The sequence below is a fragment of the Antedon mediterranea genome, chromosome 9 (genome assembly GCF_964355755.1).
Source record: "Antedon mediterranea chromosome 9, ecAntMedi1.1, whole genome shotgun sequence".
Classification (NCBI taxonomy): Eukaryota; Metazoa; Echinodermata; class Crinoidea; order Comatulida; family Antedonidae; genus Antedon; species Antedon mediterranea.
In genome coordinates this window covers 4,151,612-4,170,333 of record NC_092678.1, presented here as the reverse complement: position 1 = coordinate 4,170,333, position 18,722 = coordinate 4,151,612, and the positions used below count along the sequence as shown (strand labels likewise).

The following is an 18,722-nucleotide window of genomic DNA, read 5'->3' as shown; positions in this document are numbered from 1 at the left end:
CTCCGCTCATCTGTCTTGATCTACCACTCGCTGTCACTGTACCACAAACATTGTAGGCTAGATGCGTACAGCTCCGCTCATCTGTCTTGATCTACCACTCGCTGTCACTGTACCACAAACATTGTAGGCTAGATGCGTACAGCTCCGCTCATCTGTCTTGATCTACCACTCGCTGTCACTGTACCACAAACATTGTAGGCTAGATGCGTACAGCTCCGCTCATCTGTCTTGATCTACCACTCGCTGTCACTGTACCACAAACATTGTAGGCTAGATGCGTACAGCTCCGCTCATCTGTTTTGATCTACCACTCGCTGTCACTGTACCACAAACATTGTAGGCTAGATGCGTACAGCTCCGCTCATCTGTCTTGATCTACCACTCGCTGTCACTGTACCACAAACATTGTAGGCTAGATGCGTACAGCTCCGCTCATCTGTCTTGATCTACCACTCGCTGTCACTGTACCACAAACATTGTAAGCAAGATGCGTACAGCTCCGCTCATCTGTCTTGATCTACCACTCGCTGTCACTGTACCACAAACATTGTAGGCTAGATGCGTACAGCTCCGCTCATCTGTCTTGATCTACCACTCGCTGTCACTGTACCACAAACATTGTAGGCTAGATGCGTACAGCTCCGCTCATCTGTCTTGATCTACCACTCGCTGTCACTGTACCACAAACATTGTAGGCTAGATGCGTACAGCTCCGCTCATCTGTCTTGATCTACCACTCGCTGTCACTGTACCACAAACATTGTAGGCTAGATGCGTACAGCTCCGCTCATCTGTCTTGATCTACCACTCGCTGTCACTGTACCACAAACATTGTAGGCTAGATGCGTACAGCTCCGCTCATCTGTCTTGATCTACCACTCGCTGTCACTGTACCACAAACATTGTAGGCTAGATGCGTACAGCTCCGCTCATCTGTCTTGATCTACCACTCGCTGTCACTGTACCACAAACATTGTAGGCTAGATGCGTACAGCTCCGCTCATCTGTCTTGATCTACCACTCGCTGTCACTGTACCACAAACATTGTAGGCTAGATGCGTACAGCTCCGCTCATCTGTCTTGATCTACCACTCGCTGTCACTGTACCACAAACATTGTAGGCTAGATGCGTACAGCTCCGCTCATCTGTCTTGATCTACCACTCGCTGTCACTGTACCACAAACATTGTAGGCTAGATGCGTACAGCTCCGCTCATCTGTCTTGATCTACCACTCGCTGTCACTGTACCACAAACATTGTAGGCTAGATGCGTACAGCTCCGCTCATCTGTCTTGATCTACCACTCGCTGTCACTGTACCACAAACATTGTAGGCTAGATGCGTACAGCTCCGCTCATCTGTCTTGATCTACCACTCCCTTTACAATAAATGAATCACAGACTAGACGCTTTCACTGCACCACAAAAAAAGTGTAGGCTTGATCTGACTTTCCAACAAATGAATCACAGATTAGACGTGTACAGCTCTGCTCATTTATCTTCCACCAATTGCTGTCACTGTACCACAAACATTGTAGGCTAGATGCGTACAGCTCCGCTCATCTGTCTTTTATCTACCACTCGCTTTCCAATAAATGAATCACAGACTAGACATGTACAGCTCCGCTCATTTATCTTCCACCAATCGCTGTCACTATACCACAAACATTGTAGGGTAGAAGCGTACAGCTCTGCTCATCTTTTTGCTCAAAATTTGGTTTGACGGTACCCATCGACGACCTCAACTTGAGACAATCTTTAGTCAATGCTGATGACTGACGATAAACAGCCTTAAAAATAAAATAACCATTAAAATTACCATATAGAAGTACAGGAATTTTCCCAAAAAAAAATGACTTTTTAAAATACAATTATTATGCAATTTGTTCCAAAAAAGCTAAAATATTGTATATGTTTTTAATTTGTTTTTAAAAGCACAAAAATTAGTGTATGGTGAATAGTACTCCACTTAAGTAGAAGATTTATTTCCGACTAAATTTACCATTTGGCAGAAAGGATATTATTTAATTTGTTTAAATATATCAACGTAGTTTTGTAGGGAATCATCATCACCCCCTTAGATAAATTACAAGGTACAAGGCCACCTAGAAACTGTACTACTATAAATTGTATAGCAGTCCCAATGAAGCAGATTTGTGTTACAGTGACACTGCTGTCGGGATACCTCCAATTTTGACAGGTTAAATGTTTAAAAAATCTAAGGGACCGGTCAAGCCAATCAGAAGTTACCCATGCAGTGCATTCAATTTTTAACAGGAAAGAACAAATCTAATCAAGTGTTCCGTATTTGAATAGCACTTTCATTTACAATTGTATAGCAGTACTTACTGCAAGGTTGAATTTATAAACCTTTATATGTTTGTAGGCTTTTAAACAAAACACATTCCACGCTCAAGTCGGGACTATCATCGAATGTCCTTCTTTCCCAGAACGTCAAGAGATTGGAACATCCTAGCAGAATCAACTGTAAAGGCACCAACTTTTAAATCATTTAAGGGGGTTCTATACGAAAACTAACTCACTCGCATCACATCCCACCAAAGTGCTATAGTCTTCAAGTCTGAAGTTTGCACTAAATTGGAAGAAGAAGAAGACATACTGCCAATACTAAAAAAAACTGGGATCGGAAAACATTATTACAGACAGGCAAGTAATGCAGATTGAGTTTTATAGGATACATGGTATAAAATAACAAATATTGGAGAGGCATCTTATTTGATGGCACCTCAATTTACTTATTATTTTTCATCTTTACGTTACAGGAATAATTTAAAACTAATAATGGTGGATCAAGTGAACTTGATAATTGATTGTGATGTTGGAGTTGATGATGCTCAGGCTATTATGTTGGCCCTAGCAACGCCCCACATCGAGTTACTTGCTATCACCTGCGTTGCAGGTAATGTTGGTATTGATAAAGTATGCATCAACACACTTAAGGTTCTTAAAGTTTGTGACAGACTTGATGTGAGTACGCTACAAACATTTATATTGTATTAAATCAATCTTTATTTATTCTCGTAAAACGTAAAATACAATACGAATAAATAAATAAAATAAAATCAGATCTATCACATATTTGCACCAACGCTGAATTTTGGAAGTGTAAACTATTGCAGACTATATGTGTATGTGTTATGTTATATTTTATTGGGGTGCAGGATGAACCTTCTAAATGACTCTCCCACCACATAAGATTGAACTATTGTTATACTATTGTATTATTTGTTACTTTTATATTTGTACATAATTTACAATTGTCAAAAAAAAAGTGTATCTTCCAAATAAATTATTATTATTTTACACCATGTATTTTTTGTTTCATAAACATTGTTGTAAAAAAACATCTGTCATTAGGCGTACATTGGAAACTACTAAAATACTACTTTTTTTAAATAACTATTTGAACACAATAATCATCGGTAACTCTACCTAATTAAGTAAGTAACTATTTCAGATTCCAGTATACAAAGGAGCATCAACTTCAATTCTTGGCCACGAAGAAAGAGCAGGGTATTATCATGGTGAAGATGGCCTAGGAAATGTAAAAGAAATACCTCAACCTGACATCAAGTTGATAAAGGAAGAAGTGGCAGCCATTGCTCTAGTGAGAATGGTAAACGAGAGACCTGGAGAGATCAGCATAGCTGCTATTGGTCCGTTGACAAACATCGCAATCGCCATGAAACTAGATCCACATTTCACAGAGAAAGTAAAGGAGATTGTAATAATGGGTGGAGAATTGGAAGGTATATTATAGATAATCTGATGATTGTTATTACTACAATGCAAACTGCAATGAGACGTGACGAGATAAAGATTAACAATGGGTAATTTTGTATACTATATAACGTAACATTAAAATTGTGGTTTTCTTCTTTTCAAGGGAAAGCCTTATCATATATCACGTCGGAATTCAATTTTACCTGTGACCCAGAGGCAGCCCACGTGGTATTTAATGCTAGCGTATGCCCAGTAATTATTCTGCCATTTGAAATCTGTACTCGACATGGGTTGCCAATTGTAAGTTAAATTGTTTGCCTTACAGATGTATTGTCCCCTGAAAAAATATGCTTATGTTGTTGAATATGCTATTTTAATGTCACATAATCGTTATCTACTTTGACCAAAAATTGGATCGATAAATTTACCTGAAACCTTAAAGATGTATTGTCCCTCAAAAACATGAAAATGAAGATTAATTAAATCAGACTTTGAATAAGTTATTTTGTAGTTTTAATAAAGTTAATCACTTCCGTAGAAAAAAAACCCCCAAAAATAATGTTTTCACTTATAAAATAACATAATAAATGGTTAAATTCAATCAAAAATCCATTGGCTGGCAGCCAATTTAACCACTTTTTGCTTTAAATTACAGTTTTTCAGGTAAATACATTGTTTTGAGATCCAATTTTTGGTCAAAGTGGATAACTATTATGTGACATTAAAATAACATATTCAACAACAAAAATTTTAAAAATTATTTTTCAGGGGACAATACATCTTTAACTGTAATTTGAAGCAACAAAGTCAAATAAAGCATTTATTTTGTCAACTTATAACTTACCTAATTTTGGGGGACAATACTGTACATCTTTAAAGTACTGTAGAGTTTGCTTAGTAGAGCAAACAGCAATATACAGTTACCTATTATACTGTACTGTCATTGTCACAGTTACAAAGAGCCATTGTTGAGTGACCTGTACAAGTATTTTGCTGGTCCTTTTAAAAAGAGGGAATTTTCAGTTTATGTACACTTTTAAACAATAACACACACACACACAACTACACACCCCTAATTCTGTAAGTCCAATTAGAAATCAAATTACTGATCAGTTTAGTAGAGCCAAGATTATTGAACAATTGATTTTACTATTATTTATTTTGTAGAATTACTTCAAAGATCTGGTATCACGAGATAACAAAAAAGCAAAATTTGTCAAAGCCATTACTGAATATTGTCTACAACGCGAGAGGGGTGAAAAGGACCCATATGTGCCATACGACATATATGCAATAGCCTATCTTGTTGATAAGTCATGTGTGACTAAGTTGGAACATGTACATGTACAGATTGAGCTGCAAGGTAGCTTATCACGAGGAAAAATGGTGACCGATTGGAACAACAAAGTGTCTAAGATCCATACTATAAATATTGTTATGAAAATGGATATGGACAAATTAAAAATGATGTATGCAAATGCGATGTAAGGACATAATATATCAAATTATTGATTGTATTGCATTTGTCATATTTTAACTACTTCAGTAACTACCTATAAATACTTCAGTAACTACCTATAAATTGGACCATGTTCAGTTTTAGAAAAAAAAACATGAAAAATGAACATTAATAAAGTCAGACTTTAATAGGCAATTTGGCAGTTTTAATAAAGTTATTTACTTCTGTACAAAAAAAAAAAAACACATCATGGGAAGGGTTTCTGGATATTCCATAGCCAATGAAAAAATTAATTTTTTATCTTGTACTTAATTTCTTAGTATTGTAGGCCTTCTTTGATGTTAATTAACCAATCAATTAGTATTTCCTGTCACCCATTGGTGTTTGTTGTTTTTGTATAATTTGATCACTTGATCTTGAAAATGGTTTCATGATGGTTCTGAAACATCGATCTTCTTGTTTTTTGTCATTAAATTTTATTGTAAAGGTAGTTTTTTTTGTTTATGAATTTTAAATAAATGAATGAATGAAATAAAGTGTTTATTATAATCTAATTTTGTACTTTTAAATGTTGTATTTTTTAAATATATAAACAGTATTTTAAAGATGTATTGTCCCTTGGAAAAAAAGTGAGTCATTTTGAAGTATCATAATAGTTATTAACTTTCACCAAAAATTTGTCGAAAAAAAAATCATTTAACTGAAATACAGACGTTTTTTTGTTAAAAAAATAACTTTGACTTTCAAAACATATCTCGTAATGCAACGCGCTTGTTTGTCTACTCTGTATGCATAATCATAGAACTTCCTTATGATCTGTGTGAAAACAAATTCTCAACAGTGACGAGTTGTAAACAATCCCGATTAGCATCATGCATGATGCATACTTCTGGTTTGAAATCTCTGTTTACTTTAGCTCGCGACGATTTTTCAGACGAAATGTAATCAAATTAATTTACCTGTTAATTACATAAACTTTTTGTTTTTGGCTCGAATTTTCGACTAAGTGAATAACTTTAATACTACTTTGATATGGCCAATTTAAATATTTTGACCTTCATTTTTTGTGTTTCAAGGGACAATACATCTTTAATGATTTTTATAATAATTGTATTTTTAAGAGATTGTGGTTAAATGCTTATTTGTTTTGTCCTGCTAGTTGAATTAAAATAATTTTATATAATCTCCCATTGCCATGACCCCGGTAATATCCCCTTCATTGCCCACTTTGAACTCTTATCAATTACTGATCAGTTTAGTAGAGCCAAGATATTATATTTTGTAGAATTCTTTTAAGATCTGGTCATTAATAAAGTCAGACTTTAAATAGGCCATTTGGCAGTTTTAATAAAGTTATTTACTTCTGCACAAAAAAAAAAAAAAACATCATGGGAAGGGTTTCTGGATATTCCAGGTTGTGGTTGAATGCCTATTTGTTTTTTCCTGCTAGTTGAATTAAATATTTTTATATAATAAGCAAACTTTTAATAATTTGTAAATAGAAAAAAGAACCCCCTGTAAAAATCATGGCTACAAGCTTGTAAGGGCTCTATATAAATATGGTATATCATTATACGCGAACAGTGAGAGCAGATCACTCCGAGGTGTTTGCAGGTGACCAGTCAAATACGTCTATATATTAAGCACTTTGAAAGCCAGCGACAGATGTGAACAGTAGTTTCAATATGTCGTTCCAGCTGAATAAATTTTGGTTTGATTTTTGTATAAACATTTTCAGATGGTTGTATAAAAGAGATTCAAATTTGGACTAAAAATAGGAAAAATGTGAACCTCCATCATAGAAAGCAAACACATTGTTTTACACTATGAATATGTATTACCTTGTTGAATTTATTTTAGTAGATGCCACTGATCAATTCCTATCTCCTATTGCCATGACCTTGGTAATATTCCCTTCATTGCCCACTTTAAACTCTTTCAGTCCTTTTATCGTTAGCCTCTTCCCTGCATCCTGATGTCTAGCATTCCTTTGCTGTTCTCTGACAGTAAATCCTGTATATGCTCGTTGTAAACTTCAACCATAGAAACCTATTGAAAAAAAAAATATATTAGAATTGTTTTCTTTGTTTATGGGTTATACTGTAAATACGTATTAACCACGTTTGGTCGCCATTTAATTCGCAAATTTCTTACTGTGAGTGTGGGTACTTTTAGATATATAAACACATACAAATAAACTTTATTACTGAGAGTGTGGGTAGGCCCTACTAATAGATTATAAACACATAATATACAACAAATATAAACGTTCTTGTATTGTTTTGTCACATTCACTATTTTAATTGACTAGACAAAAATTATTCCTATTTTTACCCATCATCCTCTTCCCCATCCCTCACCCCGAATACTACATACAAAACACAAATTGGGTTTGTTTAAATGAGTTCAAATAACAAATTTGGACTCATTTTGTGACAAGTTCCTCTTTCGGAAGTAATTCAGGGTGCTAATTTCAGTTGAGTACATAAATCATTGTTTATTTATTCGCTTCTGTTTTAACAACAATGTATTCTAGTCCTACGGTACGTACATTTGAAATCGCCCTTTTTTTTAGACTGAAATTACTGTGTATTCAAGAACAATCTGTGGGCACGATCTAGATGCTACGCGAGCGAAGCGAGTGTACCATTTAGTTCAATATAAATTAGGCATGACATCTCCCAAAGAACAAATCATCGTCCAAATGATTTTCCTATTATGTTTTAACAAGCCATGTAAACAGTCTACAAATACGTTTGAAAAATATGGCGTCTAGATGCCGATATTCACATGAACTTGAGTTGAATGATTGACCCAATCAAAGCACATTTTTATTTACCGATAAAAAAATAAATACAAATAAATGAACAGAACATGTAAAATAATGACACAGTAACATTTACTAATTGCTTTTGAAGTTCAATTTAAAAATATCTATGATATAATACTATTAACATATTAAGCAGAGAAGCTATTATTATGTACATAGTTTTATTTACTTGCCAGTTTGAAGTTTGTTTATATTATTTAAATGTATTTTATCAACTAAGTTAATCTTTTCAATGTTTAGACAACCAATTAAATTGTTTTATGTCACTACCAATCTTATCTCGCCTTTAGAGTGTATGACATCTTTCATTACACACTATCAAGAGCATTCAGATGGATCTGATTTAAACTATTTTCTGCCGTCATATACACTTAAAGTGTTAGCAAATGCTCTTGTTTACTTACTTGTTTACTTGTTTCCGGAGCTCAGCAATGCTGGGTCCGGAGTCGAGGCTAGGCTATGCTTATAAGCCCCTCTTGATAATTACATCAACTCTTGAATATGGCGCAAATTTAAGAGGGTGGTTGGACCATGCCCGTTCAAGACCGGACTTAAATTGATTGGTTGATCTTGAAGCTACTACATCCTCCGATAACGAATTCCATAATATAATAGCTTTTCGACCAAATGAGTCCCTCATCCAATTTGTGCGTGAGAACTTAAATTTTAATTTAAAAGAATGACCACGTGTTCTAACATCTTCATCACGCTCAAAAAAAGAATCAGCAGAAATACTATCCACTCCATGTAAAATTTTAAAAATCTGTATCAAATGAGCTCTTTGCCTTCTGTATGCGAGAGTAGGTAGGTTGAGAATTTTCAGCCTTTCTGAATAAGGTAAATGACGAATGGAAAAAATAAGCTTGGTGGCACGTTCTTGGACTTTTTCCAATAGGTCTTCCTCCTTACAACGTAGCGAGTTAAAAACAACGTTGCAGTATTCCAAGGTCGGACGAATAATAGCTTTATATAAACGAAGAAACCCATCCATATTTAAAAACTTGAAAGCTCGATATACCATGCCCAACTTCCGATTTGCTCTAATTGCTACATCTGCCACATGTACATTAAAAACAAGTTTAGAGTCAATAGTAACACCGAGGTCTTTTTCATGATCAACTTCATTCAATAAGAAACCACGCATGGCATACAGATGTTTGTTGTTTTTCTTCCCAAAGTGCATTACTTTGCACTTACCCTCGTTAAAAGGTAATTGCCATTTGTCAGACCAGTCACATGCTTTCTCTAAATCTTCTTGTAGAACTTGAGCATCATTCACAGTGTTAACTACTCTATACAATTTAGTATCATCTGCAAACATGCATACAGAGGAAGAAATAACAGAAGGTAAATCATTTATAAACATAATGAAAAGAACAGGTCCAACGACGCTTCCTTGCGGGATACCACTACGAACATCAGCCCAATCTGAAACACATCCATTGACACTAACCCATTGTTGTCTATCGTTAAGAAATTCTTGAAACCAGTTTAGAAGTTTACCTCTAATACCCAATGCACTCATTTTCAGAAGGAGTCTATGATGAGGCACACTATCGAAAGCCTTCTTGTAGTCAAGGTAGATACAATCAAAACAATCCTGATTATCAAAATACGAAAACCAGTTTTCAAGAACATCAAGTAATTGTAAAGCACAGGAACGACCTTGCCGGAAACCAAATTGCTCATAACAAATAAGTGAGTGATGTTCAAGAAAGTCCAATAATTCCTTCCTGATAATTCTCTCCATAATTTTACCAACTACCGAAGTTAAACTCACAGGTCTATAGTTGCTTGGGTCAGACTTCACTCCTTTTTTAAAAATCGGTACCACTGTAGCCCGTTTCCAACTATTAGGGACGGCTCCTTCTTGAAACAATTTCGTAAAAATAATATGGAGGGGGTAGCAAATGATATCCTTTAGTTCGACTAAGATGCGTGGGTGAATACCATCAGGTCCAGCTGTTTTAGTAATATTCAACGTTGATAAAATATTTAAGATTTCGTCACAAGGAAAGTCAACTTGAGATAAAAAATCCTCTGAAATGTCATCAACAGCCGGTACATTCGAAAAAATTTCATCGACAAATACACTACTAAAAAACGTGTTTAGCAACTCAGCCTTATCCTTGTCATCAGACACATGCCTTCCATTACTATCAGTTAAGTTGGGTATACCAGACTTTATATTGATCTGAGAACTAAAATACCTCCAAAAAGACTTTTCATTAGATTTGATCTCAATTGCTATTTTATTTTCGAAGTCAGATTTACTACATCGAATCAGATCTACTGTTTGATTTCTTACTTGGACAAACTTCGACCATTTTGCTGACACGCATACTTTTTGTTTTCTTTTGGCCTTTAAATACTGTTTCCAACATTTATTCTTTTTGGCAATCTGCTTTTCAATTTTTTTGTTCATCCAAAAAGGTTTTCTTCCGTGGCAAACCTTCCTCATCGGGATACACTCATCAATATTCTTCGCAAGAATATGCTCGAATTCGTCCCACGATTGAATACCTGATTTGTCATTGAAAACCACATCCCAATCTACCAAACCAATTTTCTCGCGCAGCAAATCATAGTTACCATGCCTGTAACTTCGAATATTTGGTTCAATTCTGTCATCTCTTACAAGATCCAATGAAAATTGTAACATCATATGGTCGCTTTTACCCAGTGGTGGAGACTGCATAATGCCATTTATAGTATTCTCTTTGTCTGTAAAAACCAGATCCAAAACATTGGGTGTTTCGCCTTCTCTGTATCTAGTAGGTTCCATAACGTGTTGAATTAAAAATAGATCGTTGATGGTGTCAAAAAAGCTTCTGCTGGAATCTCCATCTTCCGAAGACACACAATTTAATTCCCATTTAATACTTTTATAGTTAAAATCGCCGACAACGATTAAATCAGAAAAAGATGATTTATATACTTCACGGAACAATGAGTTCAGCTTGATATTATTATCCATACTACAAGTCGGGCTACGGTAAACACAACCTAATAAAAGATCCGTTTTTACTTCTTTTACTCTAACCCAAACTGACTCTACAAACTTATTCTTCTTAAAGAAAATTTGAGAAACTGAAATTCCATTTCTGACATAAATTAAAACACCACGACCAGAAGTAAAATCCTCATTCGAAAAAAATGCGTGGTAACCTTGGACACGAAATTCATTTATCAGTGGCGGGTACAAACAATGCTTTGGTAAAATCTCTGTCAATGCAATAAAATCAACTTTTTCTGAAACCAAACGGGAAAGTAACTCTGACTTCTTATTTAGAAAACCATCACAATTTGAGTACCAAAAGTTAAATTTCTGATTGGAAAATGTACTTTCTTTTAAATTAGAGAACTTTTTGTTTTTATTTTCTTTATTGGGAACGAAAAAGCTTCACAATCTTCCCACTTCGGATAACTATGTCTTTCTCACCTGCATCTAATCGCGTTTTTAATTCACCTTTTAACTTAGTGAATGCTTCTCTTTCTTTCATGGTTCTATCATTACTAACAGCAAAACCCTTTTGAATTGCTAAAGAAAAAACTTGACGTTTAATAGACTCCTTTCTGAAAACTAATTTCAAAGGCATCTTAATATCCTTCTCAGCTTTTCCAACACGATAGATAACTTTCATTTCGGCGTCGATATCAACTGAACCGTTACAAAAAGAACGGATAACAGATAAGTCATGTTGTTTGCGGATCATGGGATCACTACTTGTATTTTCCTCAATATTATATAACATTAGGTTACACCTTCTTCTTTCCTTCTCAGCTTCATCTTCAAATCTCTCATTTATTGCTGTTAACACATCAATCTTATCAGTTGAATCCTTAGCCTTGAGATCAGCAATATCACTTGAATTTCGTGTGATAGTTTCATCTATACGTTTTATGTCTTTGAGAATATTTTCTTGTGTTTTACCAATCGTCGACAACGCTTTAAAAAAACCACAAGCAGACTTATTACAGGTAAATTTCCCCTTTTTTACCTCCGCTAAGGAGGTGTAATCGATCGCGTGTGTTTGTTAGCAGGATTACTCAAAAAGTAATTACAAGATCAGATAGAAAATACAGATAGATATGTGGTCAAGGACCACTCCATTAAATTTTGGAGGCAATCCGGACCACGGTCCTAATTCTGGACCACTTTTTAGAATTATTTTCAGACCTACTAGTGTTAAAAGATAGGAGAGAATTTCAAAAACCAGTGAGCAGTCTTAAGTAACAAGTAAATTAAAATTGTATTTTCTCAAAAACTTCATTTTTGAATTATAAGTTGTGGTTTGTAATTTTAAAACATAATTAGATTTAATGTACACGTTTTTTGATGCGAGTAGTTTAAAAACCTATTTCTTTTCAAATTCAATTGTTTGTTCTTCACGTTTTTTTCTATTGTTAGTCAGCTGAAGCTATTGTTAGTTGAAAGGCTGGTTACATAACCATTACACCAAACTCGCATACACATGCTTGTAGTGAAATTATCCTAAATCACACACAGCATTAAGACACACACAATTTTTCCGGAGACTAAATATGTAGATAAATTTTACAGTAGGCGGAGGTATGCACTCTCGTGGCTTTCTAGTTTATTATTATTGTTGTGTTGGTCCAATTGTTCAAAATACTAATTGTACCACTAGTGATATCTTAAAACAATCATTACATTTTCAAGAGCCCGCTAATGGATCTGATATTTTGTACAGTTTTTTTTTATATAAGATTTTCTATGTTGCAATTTTATAGAATTCGATGGTCTTTTTATACATAAATTTTAATGTTTGATGTCATTTTCATATGATGCAGATGCAGCAATTCAGCCTTTGGCTGCAAATGTATTTTTATATGTTCGAAATAAAGATACCATGATAGATATTATCTTACCTTCAGAGTGTATGATATCTTGGAACGTTCATTACACATTTTCAAGAGCTCTCTGATGGATATGATATTCACGCCAGGATCTTCTGGTGTTCCCATCATTGTGTATGTTTTTCCAGCTCCTGTTTGGTTTGACCGTATGCCATGATGCAAATGTTGTTATGATGTTATGATTGATAGAACCTCCGAAAATACCTAAGAAAGAATATTTTAGGTTGACTTATATAGTTGGCTATGAGTGGCTAAAACTGTCTAAAACACATATTGTACCACAAACCTAACTGTACTAGTGTTTACAAACAAACAATATAATACTTCTTGCTATTAACTAACTAATGCCAAATCTTAGGAGCTTTGTTAAAACGGTATGTAAAACATAGAGAGAAATTCAAAATGTTATTTATATAAGTTTGTTTTGACTCTGGAGTAAATATTTTATCAAATTTGGAAGCTCATTTTCTTGCCAGCTGCGTTATTGCACACAATATCTTGATCTGATGGAAACTTATGACAATTTTCAGTTCGTTGATCAAATCTCAGAGGACAAAAAACCTGAATATTTCCTCGGAGTTCTTGTACCTGGAAATAACAAAAAGAAATCCTCGGTTTCATTTCAAAAGACATTTATTTTCCTCCATAGCAATACAATACAAAATGATTATGCCAACTGTCATATTATGTTTATGATTTTCTGTGGTTAGATAAAGGATGTTTTAGACTAGGTCTGCAACATTTTTCATAAAATCCCATACCTAATGATGCGTCACCTTAAACTAAATGGCACATCACAACTCACCCAACCCAAATTTTAATGTTTGATGTCATTTTCATATGATGCAGATGCAGCAATTCAGCCTTTGGCTGCAAATGTATTTTTATATGTTCGAAATAAAGATACCATGATAGATATTATCTTACCTTCAGAGTGTATGATATCTTGGAACGTTCATTACACATTTTCAAGAGCTCTCTGATGGATATGATATTCACGCCAGGATCTTCTGGTGTTCCCATCATTGTGTATGTTTTTCCAGCTCCTGTTTGGTTTGACCGTATGCCATGATGCAAATGTTGTTATGATGTTATGATTGATAGAACCTCCGAAAATACCTAAGAAAGAATATTTTAGGTTGACTTATATAGTTGGCTATGAGTGGCTAAAACTGTCTAAAACACATATTGTACCACAAACCTAACTGTACTAGTGTTTACAAACAAACAATATAATACTTCTTGCTATTAACTAACTAATGCCAAATCTTAGGAGCTTTGTTAAAACGGTATGTAAAACATAGAGAGAAATTCAAAATGTTATTTATATAAGTTTGTTTTGACTCTGGAGTAAATATTTTATCAAATTTGGAAGCTCATTTTCTTGCCAGCTGCGTTATTGCACACAATATCTTGATCTGATGGAAACTTATGACAATTTTCAGTTCGTTGATCAAATCTCAGAGGACAAAAAACCTGAATATTTCCTCGGAGTTCTTGTACCTGGAAATAACAAAAAGAAATCCTCGGTTTCATTTCAAAAGACATTTATTTTCCTCCATAGCAATACAATACAAAATGATTATGCCAACTGTCATATTATGTTTATGATTTTCTGTGGTTAGATAAAGGATGTTTTAGACTAGGTCTGCAACATTTTTCATAAAATCCCATACCTAATGATGCGTCACCTTAAACTAAATGGCACATCACAACAACCCATAGGGGGTGTCTCTTCAACCTACAGGGCATGTCTCTCTAAACCAAAGGCTGTCTCTCATCAATCCAAATGATGTGTCTATAATCAAACCAAATAATGCGTCACTTTAAACTAAGGAGCGAGTCTCTCTAAATCATAGGGGGTGTCTCTTCAACCTACAGGGCATGTCTCTCCTAATCCCAAAGGACGTCTCTCATCAATCCAAATGACATGTCTAGTCATACCAAATGATGTGTCACTTTAAACTAAAAGAGCACGTCTCTCCAACCCATTGAGGGTGTCTCTTCAATTTACAGGGCATGTCTCTCTAAGCCAAAGGGCGTCCCTTGTCAAACCAAATGATGTGTCTATTCATACCAAATGATGCATCACTTTAAACTAAAGAGCGCCTCTCTCCAACCCATAGGGGTGTCTCTTCAACCTACAGGGCATGTCTCTCTAACCCAAAGGGCATCCCTCGTCACACCAAATGACATGTCAATTAGTGCACTAGTGATATCTTAAAACAATCATTACATTTTCAAAAGCCCGCTATTGGATCTGATATTTTGTACAGTTTTTTTTTATATAACATTTTACATGTTGCAATTTTAAAGAATTCGATGGTCTTTTTATACATAAATTTTAATGTTTGATGTCATTTTCATATGATGCAGATGCAGCAATTCAGCCTTTGGCTGCAAATGTATTTTTATATGTTCGAAATAAAGATACCATGATAGATATTATCTTACCTTCAGAGTGTATGATATCTTGGATCGTTCATTACACATTTTCAAGAGCCTTGGGACCTTCAAATACAAAGTGCAATGAATAATTAAATCTAAATTACAATGTATTTTAATAAAACTTTTTGGATTGATACAAAAAATACAGAATAATTCACTACATTAATTAATTCTCGTTAAATTTCAGCATTAAACAATTATGATGGTTATGCAACTCCATCAAGGGACCATAAATAAGTTACCTTAAAATTATGGGATGGGACTTTAACATTACTAATTACACATTGGAATAAATTTTAATAGAAGTCATATAAATATACTGTTTCAAATTCATATACTTCGTCCAGGTGACCCAGATTTTAATATCTCTGGAATATGGGTCAAAAATAGGTAAATAAGAAGTCATACTTTATCCCCTTCAAAAGTTATTTTTTACATTTATTATAATATAATGTAATAAAAGTGATTACAAAATACATCTTGAAATGTAAACAAAGAATGGAAAGATTAAACTTCCCTCATGTACTGTAAGTGGTTGAGATGTACTTTCTGTTAATTAAGAAATTCGCTGAACTTGCTCACTGGTCATATCAATAATTTCATAACCACATATTACGGGATGTAATAGCATATGAAAGTGTGTCATTGTGTTATATTGAATACAAAACTTGAAAATTATATTAAAAAAAGCAAAACATTGCACTTTAAGCCTCAAAAGATTTGTCCCCCAATCTATATTTATTTCATATTTTCTCAGGCTGAAGTTACATTACTGCTGAGAATAATTTCCTAAGCTTTTCCATATCCATACTCATTATAATACTAATGTCATGTTTCTTTAATATTTTTCCATTCCAGTCTGGTATCATTTTGCCGCGTGTTAAACTACCGTGCAGTTCAACCTGCACATGCACGCGTTCCATTTTGGTTACGCATGACTGGTCAACAAGATAAGCCACAGCATACAAGTCACATGGTGTGTACAGATGGTTTTTGCGTCTGTCTACCTCAATGCTGTTAGCCGTGATTGATTTCACAAACATTGCTTTTCTCGTTTCTCTTGATAACAAATCTTCAAGGAATTCCTGAAAGAGAAGAAAACCATCAACAAAATTCTAATAGTATTAGGGTTGAATGTAGTAAAAATGTAATTTAAAACAGTAGTATGGAATTGAATAGAGGTGCATCCAGTTGAGAGCACTAGTTCTTCACACAAACCGACATCTTTTCTCCTGCCTACCCCAGGGAATAAGTTAACTAAATTAAGTATTATCTTTTTTTTTGACAATTCAACATGATTTAATCAGATTTGTATTTTGTGCAACAAGCAATGTAATTTCCTCTTGTTGTAGGATAAATAAAAGTTTGAATCTTTTAAATTTTGGTTGAAACATTACTCCTAGGTTAGTAAAGCCTAGTCTACACTACCAAACTTTAGTTTGCAAACTAAAAGATTTACTAGTGTGGACTAGTTGACAAACTGCAAAAAACTAGTTTTTAGAAGTTGGTATAGGCTGTGCCGAAGTTCTTGAGGTTTGTGGACTCCTCCAGTAGTAGGCCCTAATTAGTAGACAGGCAACACAAAACTTCTCCAAACATTGGCAAAATTGGAGTTTGCAAACAAAAGTTTGATGAATACAAAAATAAACTACAGTAGTAAACTTTACATATTAATTAATTAACATTAAACGTACATCTGTGAAAGCATGACGACGGGTAACCTCAAATGGCACAATAGTAACGGGACACTGGCTCTCACCGAGTACAATATGCACTGCTTCTGGGTCACAAGTAAAATTAAATTCAGTTGTCAGATTTGATGCTCTACCTAGAAGTAAAGAACACACAAATTTAGAATACTATCTAAGCATTTTAAATGAATTACTGCTTTCTCTGTTAGGTCTGTTCCTTCCCATTGGTACAAGGCCCCCTTATGATCGCCATAAGAAGTTATTCAACTGGTAGGGTTGTTAGCCTAACCAGAACACCAATCAATGGGTTATTTTAAGTGCACACATGAGTCAGATGAGACACAGCCTTTAATATCTGAGAAGCCTTGTTCTACCACCAGTTCCACACTGTCTTAATCGCTCAGCCACTCGATTACTGATTTCATGACAATGCAATTCTGTTTCAAAACACCATCTAAGTTGATCTGACACCATTCTGGCATATAACAGTAAGCAATGGCTTTTTTTGTAATAGAAAAGATTTCTCTAGCAAGAGTTATTTTTGGAAAATGAATTGAGAAATTTGGGAATTAAGAGATATATTGAATGGACCTTCTAAATATATTAGTAAAATCTATTTTACTTTCTTTGTAAATCAAGGACCCAGTTTCCCAACCTTACAGTAGCAACAATTAATAGATTATCTATACGATAATAGTTCTTTACCTTCTAATTCTCCACCCATTATTACAATTTCCTTCACTTTCTCTGTGAAATGTGGATCTAGTTTCATAGCGATTGCGATGTTCGTCAACGGACCAATAGCAGCTATGCTGATCTCTCCAGGTCTCTCGTTTACCATTCTCACCAGAGCAATGGCTGCCACTTCTTTCTTTATCAAATTGATGTCAGGTTGGTCAATGTTCTTGGCATCTCCTAGGCCATCAATGCCGTGATAGAAGGTGGCTCGTAATCGTTCACCAAGAAGACCAGTTGTACACCCTTTATATACGGGAACCTTGCAAAACATTAATTCAATGTATGCATTTATTTTTTAAAAGAAATATTTTACAAGAAAATAATAAAGTTTACAATAAAATGACTGTATAAAAATAAAAATGGCAATCCTTAAAAGGCCATGGCCAGAGAGAAAAAAACAGGTTACAGTATCTAGTACCACAATAGACATACTTGTGTATTGACTACATTTGGGTTGAATTAAGTTTGATACAAATACAGGTAGATAGGAATTGTTTTCATTTATTGTATTTATTTTCAAACCAAGATTCTAGCAAACATGGATTTTTAATAGATAGCAGGTCATCCCATTATACCAAGGTCCCATTTACTGTATTTTTATTCATAGCCAACTTACCTGTAGCTGGTTACAAACATCAAGCACTTTCAGGGCATTTATGCAGACTTTGTTAACATCTACGTTTCCTGCAACACAAGAGACGGCTTGTAACTCGACATGAGGCGTTGCTAGGGCTAACATTATGGCAAGGGCATCGTCAACTCCAACGTCACAATCAATGATTAATTTAAGTTTTCCTTCCATTGTTCTAGTAGATAAAATGTACAAGCTTAGTTTTATACTTTTATTGATTTTTGAATTTTAAAAGAACAAATACTGAAATTTCAATTGTGAACTTACCTACTTCTTTTAACCCAAAGAACCTGCTATTAT

General features: G+C 34.5%; 4 protein-coding genes across 8 annotated transcripts in view; 2 read left to right on the top strand and 2 right to left on the bottom strand.

The window, feature by feature from the left end:
- Positions 1-2,409, top strand: part of LOC140059620 (uncharacterized) — a 37,684-nt gene extending 35,275 nt beyond the window's left edge. Inside the window, exon 17 of the transcript XR_011847238.1 lies at positions 2,387-2,409. The gene's annotated coding sequence lies outside the window, so the exon portion shown is untranslated. The remainder of the gene's footprint in view (positions 1-2,386) is intronic.
- Positions 1,168-14,124, bottom strand: LOC140059622 (uncharacterized). Of its 4 annotated transcripts, none has more exons than XM_072105608.1 (6): positions 13,842-14,124; positions 13,388-13,502; positions 12,927-13,118; positions 7,045-7,252; positions 2,350-2,593; positions 1,168-1,790 (listed from the first exon to the last, which is right to left on the bottom strand). In XM_072105608.1, the coding sequence occupies exons 1-3, from the start codon at positions 13,938-13,940 to the stop codon at positions 12,958-12,960; spliced, it is 375 nt and encodes a 124-aa protein (XP_071961709.1). In that variant the 5' UTR covers positions 13,941-14,124; the 3' UTR covers positions 1,168-1,790; positions 2,350-2,593; positions 7,045-7,252; positions 12,927-12,957. The 4 variants fall into 4 exon arrangements, with proteins under 4 accessions (XP_071961709.1, XP_071961712.1, XP_071961710.1 ...); XM_072105611.1 differs by having other exon boundaries at positions 2,544-2,593; XM_072105609.1 differs by lacking the exon at positions 2,350-2,593.
- Positions 2,529-5,686, top strand: LOC140059621 (inosine-uridine preferring nucleoside hydrolase-like). Of its 2 annotated transcripts, XM_072105607.1 has the most exons (5): positions 2,529-2,667; positions 2,784-2,988; positions 3,479-3,770; positions 3,908-4,044; positions 4,912-5,686. In XM_072105607.1, the coding sequence occupies exons 2-5, from the start codon at positions 2,803-2,805 to the stop codon at positions 5,230-5,232; spliced, it is 936 nt and encodes a 311-aa protein (XP_071961708.1). In that variant the 5' UTR covers positions 2,529-2,667; positions 2,784-2,802; the 3' UTR covers positions 5,233-5,686. The 2 variants fall into 2 exon arrangements, with proteins under 2 accessions (XP_071961708.1, XP_071961707.1); XM_072105606.1 differs by lacking the exon at positions 2,529-2,667 and having other exon boundaries at positions 2,711-2,988.
- Positions 14,125-14,303: 179 nt separating the features above from the next.
- LOC140059040 (inosine-uridine preferring nucleoside hydrolase-like) lies at positions 14,304-18,703 on the bottom strand. The gene is made up of 6 exons (XM_072104856.1): positions 18,690-18,703; positions 18,408-18,597; positions 17,759-18,050; positions 17,057-17,190; positions 15,369-16,447; positions 14,304-14,417 (listed from the first exon to the last, which is right to left on the bottom strand). Exons 2-5 carry the CDS (start codon positions 18,591-18,593, stop codon positions 16,127-16,129), a joined length of 933 nt encoding a protein of 310 aa, XP_071960957.1. The 5' UTR covers positions 18,594-18,597; positions 18,690-18,703; the 3' UTR covers positions 14,304-14,417; positions 15,369-16,126.
- Positions 18,704-18,722: the final 19 nt, after the last annotated feature.